Source organism: Nicotiana sylvestris, chromosome 12 (assembly GCF_000393655.2).
Source record: "Nicotiana sylvestris chromosome 12, ASM39365v2, whole genome shotgun sequence".
Taxonomy (NCBI): Eukaryota; Viridiplantae; Streptophyta; class Magnoliopsida; order Solanales; family Solanaceae; genus Nicotiana; species Nicotiana sylvestris.
Genome location: NC_091068.1, coordinates 130,554,750 through 130,562,848, shown reverse-complemented (window position 1 = coordinate 130,562,848; position 8,099 = coordinate 130,554,750). Strand labels below are relative to the sequence as shown.

At 32.6% G+C, this 8,099-nt stretch overlaps 1 protein-coding gene across 1 annotated transcript; it reads right to left on the bottom strand.

The window, feature by feature from the left end:
• Window positions 1–579: 579 nt before the first annotated feature.
• Window positions 580–1,701, bottom strand: LOC138884189 (NDR1/HIN1-like protein 10). The gene has a single exon (XM_070165218.1). It carries the CDS (start codon window positions 1,505–1,507, stop codon window positions 818–820), a length of 690 nt encoding a protein of 229 aa, XP_070021319.1. The 5' UTR covers window positions 1,508–1,701; the 3' UTR covers window positions 580–817.
• Window positions 1,702–8,099: the final 6,398 nt, after the last annotated feature.

Below are 8,099 nucleotides of genomic sequence, written 5' to 3'. Positions count from 1 at the left end.
TGGGATGTGGGGGTGGGTTGGTGGAGATGAAGAATGAGGGGAAGGTTGGAAAAGAGTTTTGGAAAATATTTTCCTTTCTCTTGATAGAGAAAACATTTTCCTCCAATTAAAGAAAAATGTGTTTATGAGGAAAATATTTTCCAAAATATTTAAACCAACCAAACATGGGATAATTGAAAAATATTTTTCTTCGTAGCAAACACACCCTTAGAAGTGTAGGGTATTGTATTACGTAATTCCAAAGCGGAACTTATATAGGAAAACTATTAAGATCAAGCTGCTAGAAACAAATTGAACAATAGGACCAAATAGGACCAAGAGAGTGAGTTGAAATTTCAAATCAACAAATTCAATTTGACCTTTATAACTTTATACGGTGCAACCTAAACTTTACTATATATTCTCTTTGTGAAAGGACAATGTCAACGTGTTATTTAACAATAACAAAATTAGGTTTTGTATGTTCTTAGCATACCAGTCCTCGTACGCTCTAATCAACTTTCAAACTTATAAATAAACAAACTCAAGTATCCTCGTGATAATAAAGAATTTCCAGAATAAAGAAAATCAGCAAAAATATAGACGAACTCATTATTTATTTATATACAACCATATCCACAAGATGGTACCATGTATATCAATGAACACTAAACGCCGGAAAAACAAAAGGGATAGAAATCCCAAATCAAGAATATTTGCTAATATCCAAAGAATATAGGGAATAGAACAAATCTAAATATAATAAAATAATGAAAAACAGAAACAAACTCCATCGAGATGTGAAGATGATCAATAATGGTGCCAAAATAGAAGAAAACTACCAATCAAGATGGCATCTGGTTTCCTCAAAATTAGCAGATGATGATCTGCCATTAGACCCTAGAGGTACCTTGAAATCACACTCAATCTTTGGCTTAATTTTATGTGTTTTGATCCAACCAACCTTAAGCCTAATACGCATGTAAAGCTTCACTTCCATCTCATAAACCCCTAAATTCTTCTCATTATTGTAATTGGATTTCTCTCTATCTCCCAATAAAACCAAGCTCTGACCTTTGAATACTGGACGCAAGCTGCTAGTATTCTTGTGACCCTGATAAAATGGTTCCAAATTTGTACTATCAAACCTCTCGCCTTGATACAAAGCTCTAGCTTCAATTGAATCGTAGTAAACTCCAATACGTTTGTTGGGGTTTCTAATAGTCATATTAAGAGCAAGATCATAGAAAATAGTGTTGTTTGTGGTGGACAAATCGAACTGAGTCAACGTAGCATCGGTCACGTAGAACTTGACTTTGTTAGGACGAAGAACGAGCCATAGAACTAATGCAATGACTCCGAGGATGATTAGAAGGGTGAAGATAATTTTGAAAAAACAATTGCAGAGGCAGCCAAAGAGACAGCTACATGGGTTGCAGCTGCTGCCGCGGCCGTGGCGGTGATAGGATTTTGCTGGTGGCGGAATGGAAGGGCCATAATAGGCTCCGTTCAAATTGGATTCCGGCATGGCTCAAGAAAAATGAAGTACAAATTATATTGCTTTATTCCTTTTGGTGTGTATACGATGTAATAATAGAGAGGAGATTGATATTATCCTTTGGTGCGTGGAGTTGAATATATATATAGGTGTCGTTTCAGTCTTTGGTTTAATGTGTATGCTATATGTGTAGGGTTTGAATTGTGGAATTGGTAAGCAAAAGCGGATTGATTAGTAGAAAATATGCCGTGTTTTTATGTTGTTAGAAAAGACACGGTTGCGTTTTGGCAATACCTTACTAAAAGTAATCATATATATACTGAATAAGATATTACTTAGAAATTTCCGATCAAGATATAGTCCTTGACTAAAATTTTAGTCAGCAATTCCTTAATTTTTCAGTATCTTCTTCATATTCTGTTGTATTTAAGTCACACATGATGTTTAGTTAAGAAGATATTAATTTGAAAGGGATCTGAGAAAAAACAGTAGAAATATATTCTATACTGACATGTTGTGTGATAGGGTTAGGAACAAGAATAGCTAAAATTCATTATTCCTCTTGTCTAATTTCAAATGATTAAGAAAACTAATGTAATGGGCTGTGCAAAATCCCAGTTTTACGTGTATTTTTTGTTCTTTTCCAATGTTCCTTGATTTAGCGTCTTAGAAAGGTTAAGAAGTTGCACGTAGTACGTCTAGGCTCTTAATGAATGATTTGACCCGCAAAAAACATGAAAGATTTCTTTCAAATCTAATTCTGTAAATTTATCAATTCATTTACATGCTGTCTCACATAAGAGAGTATATACTATAATATAATATAGCAAAAAATAAAACTGCTATAATAAAGTGTTATTATAAAAAATAAATATTATAAAGAAATTCGATTATACATGAAAAAGAAAAAAGTTAAGAAAACATGAAGATAGTAACAGAGAAGCTAGGATGATAAGCATATGGACCAAGCCAAATAAAGTGCCTTTTTCTATTGTTTTCAGTTTCCTTTCCTCTTAAGTTTATTTCTTAAGCATTTTATTATTTTCCAACCTTAACCACTCGGATATAAAATAATACTACTTATCTTTCAGAGGAACGAAATAGATGTCGATCTAATACTCCATAGGTGTTATGTTGATATAATTAGGTAATGGAAAGTCTCATGTTGACACATATAAAAGTTGAAATCTTGTGTACATGGTTTCACACGTGGCTGTTATTTCTAAAAGTTTGGCACCGCGTAACATATTATATTCATGTTCTAGTCCATGATAAATATAGGAAAAATAAAAAGAAAAAGAAAAAGAAAAAATAGTGAAAACTTCTACAAAGACAATTTCTGCACTTGAAAATGATATATGTTTGCTGCTATTTGATATTTTAAGAAGTTTAGTTGGACATGTGGCTTGTCTGATGATGCCAACAAGAAAAGTGCTCTCAAGCTTTAAAAAAAAAAAGATCTTCTTTTTAATATAGTATAAATCAAAATTGTTTTTCTTTCTATAATGGCATAGAATTTATATAATTTAAGTAATTATTGAACTTGAGATAATTCATTCGCTTATCTAGAAACGCTTCTTTCTCTTTCATTTTTTCATTATCTTAAACATTCTTTCGTTCGATGATTAATCAATTTTATTATTTTATATCTGATGTTTCAACTTTTAAGGTTGCGTGTTTTGTCATTATAATTATAAGCAATGAGAAGAAAGTTGACTAGCCTTCCTTACTTGAATATTACAATTTAGTAGAGTAAATATAACATAAACTTTATTAATTTGATAGAGAAATTCCTAAAAAACTAAAGCACGTTAACCTGGTAGACTTTGATTAACAACTTAAAAGATAGGTAGGGTAAATATCGTATAAACTCTACCAGTTTGGTAAATAAACACTGAAGAACAATAATTGTGTGCGGCCCCGATTCTTTAAATACCACTAATTTTGAGTACATTCGGCTAAGATCAGCTTCTCTTATGCTCTTTTCAATCTCCCTTTCAAATTTCCATTTTTTTTTAGGAATTTTTACATTGCTATATACTATTGAAAACTTTATTACTCTCCCTACTCAAGTCTCACTTTAATTACCTCCTATATACAAAATTACCAATTATGTACATTTTTGGGTATTTAATGATAATTAATTATGTCCGTATATCACTCTAACGTACAATCTCATTCCCCCCATGTTTCTCTCTCTATATCCCACTCCCCCCACATTTGTCTCTCAATCACCCCCAATGTATATTTAGAGATCCCCCATTAACGACTATTTTCACTCTTCTGAAACAATCTCTCTAAAAATTTTCACTCTTCTTCAAAATTTCATCTCGATTTCTACAAATTCCAGCTCTAAATACTCTACCAAAATTGTAGTTGCTTAAATTTTTGCTTAATTTTAAATGAAGAAGAAAACAATGTCGAAGATTAGCCCTAAAATTAAAAAGCTAAAGTAGGTGATATTCCTACTTTCGATTTGGGTGTTTTCTCATAGGATTCACCCAAAAAAAGTTCAAAATCGATACATGCAAAAGCAGAGACCAAGCGCAGGCTTTCCCCTCGTGGAGCTAAGGCAGAAGCTCGAACAAAATATAAGCACGATAGGGATGCTAGGGAAGCCTCGACGCTTGTTAAATCTACAAAAAGGAAGTGCAAAGAAATTGCTTCCGACGATGATTTCATCGAAGATGAAGTTATCACGAAAGTTGCAAAAAAAACCCAGAGTTTGTCCTACTGTTAAACCTTCAAAAAAGAAGAAGGTTGAAAAATCTCCTACTGAATCAGTCATTGGAGAAGGTATAATTTCAGTAGTTTCAATTTTAATTTTTTTTAAAGCTAAAAAACTTGTTCTCATTCATAATTTTTGTTTGTAAATTTGTAGATATTTTATCTATATTTTGTATTTAGGTTAACAAATTTTTCTACATTTTCGAGTAAATTGTAGATTTTTTGTATATTATCAGACATCAAATCTAAATAGTTGTAGTTAATTTGTAGTATAAATATAGTTATTTCGTTTTCTGGTGTTGAAAAAAGTTTTATTAACTTGTTGTTTCGTTTGCTGCAGAATCAAAAAAAATTTGCACCACATGATGTTGATTATGGCATCACTAGGTTTCAGACATTATCTTACCCTAATATTCCTGGCCAAATCAAGAATTTACTGTCTGAAAATGGGGTAAAACTGTTTAAGAAGACATGTTTTGGGTATCTTCTCTCATTGCCCAAAATTTTATCCAAAAGCAGGCAATTCACCTTCTCATGAAGTATGGATTGAACGCATCTGGTCCCGACTTTTTTATAGCAGAGATAAAGGGTGATAGGTTGAATTTTGGGTTGAGAGAGTTTGCCCTGATTAGTGGCCTTAGATGTTATACATAAGTGACGGACTTTGGTTACACAACTAAGTATGACAGTTAATTAATGAGGAGATATTTTTCGAATAAGGAAAAAGTTGAGAAGTCATACTGGAAACATAATGTAACCAGCTGTAGTTGGGTGAACGATGAGGATGCAATCAAGCTTTGTATTCTCTATCTCATAGAATTCTTCCTCTGTCCTTCAGACAAAGACAATTTAGGTTTGATAGACCATTTTAGATTCTACTTGGTGGACTCGGGGCAGTATGCGAACTACGTATGGGGTATCCAATCTTATACACACTTGCTTGAGTCAGTTAGGCATAAGCTCAACTCTTTTGTGCATTTTTATCTCATTCGAGATTTTGCACTAGCTATGCAAATATGGTTGTATGAGTGTTGCTCTACAGTCAACACAGATATAGCTACAAGTGTTGATAATTCTATCCCCCGCATACTTAACTGGACAGCTAGTAAGGACAAGATATCGTTATCTATATTGGAAGATAGAATGATCAAACCATCATGGATAAAGGTAAATGGTTTTCACTTCTGCCCACACAATTTAATACAAATTATCTACAGAATTTATACATATTATGCATAGGTATCTCAGTTTTTTTTCCCACTCAGTTCACCAAAATAACTGAAGCATCAGAAGAGCTTTCAAGAATGAATTTGCCAGATAAAGTTGAATACATCCTTGAAGAAGATGAAGCAAAGTTTGAGCATCCAAAAGATGCTCCATCTCCATCCGGACATAAGCAGACAATTGGAAAAGATGCAAGAAAGATATTATGAAACAAATAAAAAATATTAAGAAAAGATGTTGACAAGGTAACATCTATACATAATCCTAGATGGTTTCTTTAATTTATGTTATGCAAACAATTTAATTAACTCCTTATATTTTAATATGTAGGTGGATTCAGACCTTGGAGATTTCTAAAAAGAGGTTTTTAAAGAATTAGATAGCATTCGGCTGCTACTCAAGGATTCAACCAAGTCTGTTTTGCAGACGATAAATAGTCATATGATAACATTGATGCTAAGGTTTCGTTCGAAATATATTCATTTTAGACAATAATTTTTACCATGTCTAAGTTTCTATTACCATTCATAAAGTATATAGCCTAACAAATTATGCTTACAGTTTATTGGCACTTCTACAAAAAATGATGACCATTACAAAAAAAAAAGCACAATCAACACATTCCGGATAGTAGTGCTAAATCAGTGATGGCCAACATAAGTAAAACATGTATCTACATTATATCTATATTATATATACAATGTATCTACATATAGCCTAAATTACCAACAACTAATCTACATTATATTTTAACTATGACTTTCTTAGCTACAGGACACAAGAATAACATTCAACTTGAGGAGAATGTTCCTGTAGGTGTTGGTTTATCTTTCCAATTTGAAGGGGCATTTGATGAGGAACTGTCGGTATGATTTAGTACATATTATCACCATATTTCACATGACATTTTTGCATATCAAATGCAGGACAATATTTCAACAAATTCACTACAATTTATCTACATTTATCTTAATGTTTATTATAAATTATTTACAATTCAACTAAGATGTACACTTTTATTGTAACGGAGAAGGAAACTATGTATGTTGACTCTCAAAAACAGGATGCTAGTATTGGCATTCCAGAAGAGCATTTAAATGAGGAAAAGGAGACTACAAAATGTAATCTCCCATTCAACAAGAAAATGTTATTCAATAAGGAGACGATGGCTGTGAACATTTCAGTAGTATTATTTGTTACATTATAGTTGTAGGGAAAAAATAGGTTTTATATAAGTTTCAAGTTTCTATAAACAACTGATGCAACATGTATTCATATATTTTATTTTAAATTTTGAAGGTGAAGCAGACGACTACATTAATGTAGGTGATTCAGACGACCCCAGATCTGAAAAAAAGGAAGTAACACTTGACGATTTTGAGCTGCTAGAGAACTTCTCCCAGATTGTTAAATTAGGCGAGCCTTTCGAAGATGAAACAACCAGTCACGACCCAAAAATTCCTCCGAAGGAGTCGTGATGGCACCTAGTCTCTAAACTAGGTAAGCCTAACATAAACTGAAATAACATTGATGTTTACTAACTTTAAATTACATTACTCTAAACAAATTACAATTCCCAAAACCGATGGTACAAGTCACAAGCCTTTCTAAGAGTAGTTATACAAAATAAATACATCACTGCTCTGAAATAAAAGGAACAAATGGAAATAAATACAAATGAAGGTGACTCCGAGGCCTGCGAACGCTGTAACAGGTTTACCTTAAATCTCTGCCACAACGAACCGCTTAGCTACTATGATCAAATACTCGAATCTGTACACAAAAATATACAGAAGTGTAGTATAAGCATGCCATGATGGTGCCCAGTAAGTATCAAGACTTACCTCGGTAGGGTAATGACGAGGAACAGTCAAGATATCTACTGGTCAGATGAAATGAACCGGATATAATAATAAAATATCGAGATAAAGGTAATGAGGTAATACCAACAGCGGAGAGAAATCAAAATACAAACAATAGGAACAATAAGAGAGAACACGAGTAGTAACGAACGATAAGCAATTAAATCAGATAACCAAGTAAATCAACACTAACATAACAAGAACAGAGACAAGTAAGAATGTATCCAAATAAAGAAAGCAATGCCAACTAAATCAATCGCATCATGCCTAGTACACAATCCCGACCATCTCAACCCTCGATTTCTCATATCATAATCTCAACTTCCAAACTTTCAGCACACATGGCACCTTGTGCCCCCATATTTCATTTTCCATTTCATTTTTAACAACAAAATCCACATGTTATACAATACATAACATCCGTATAATGCATTCAATATGTTCAAGAAGTCACATTTACCTAATATAAGTAAAATTACAATTTCTAAGCTAATTAAGAAAGCCAACGAGAAAAGATGAAGTTGTTTCTTCGGAAATCCTTTGAGTAAAGAAAGTACCCCTTTTAATTTAAAATACAACATCGAATGGATTGTTGCCTTTAGCATGAGAGTTAACAACTTAAAACTTAGTAGAAATTCCTTTTTAAGAAAAATACAACCTCAAACGGTTTAAGGAGATATAATTGAGAAACTAATTGAATTAAGGATGTAACAATTATTGAAGTTTGAAGTATTGGAACGTATATATATATACACACACACGGTGAGGTATTGAAAACATTGTGGGTTCTAACACAAAGGATCATAACA

Excerpts from the sequence above, each read along its gene's own strand:
- LOC138884189 (XM_070165218.1), bottom strand. The coding sequence starts at position 1,507 with ATGCCGGAATCCAATTTGAACGGAGCCTATTATGGCCCTTCCATTCCG.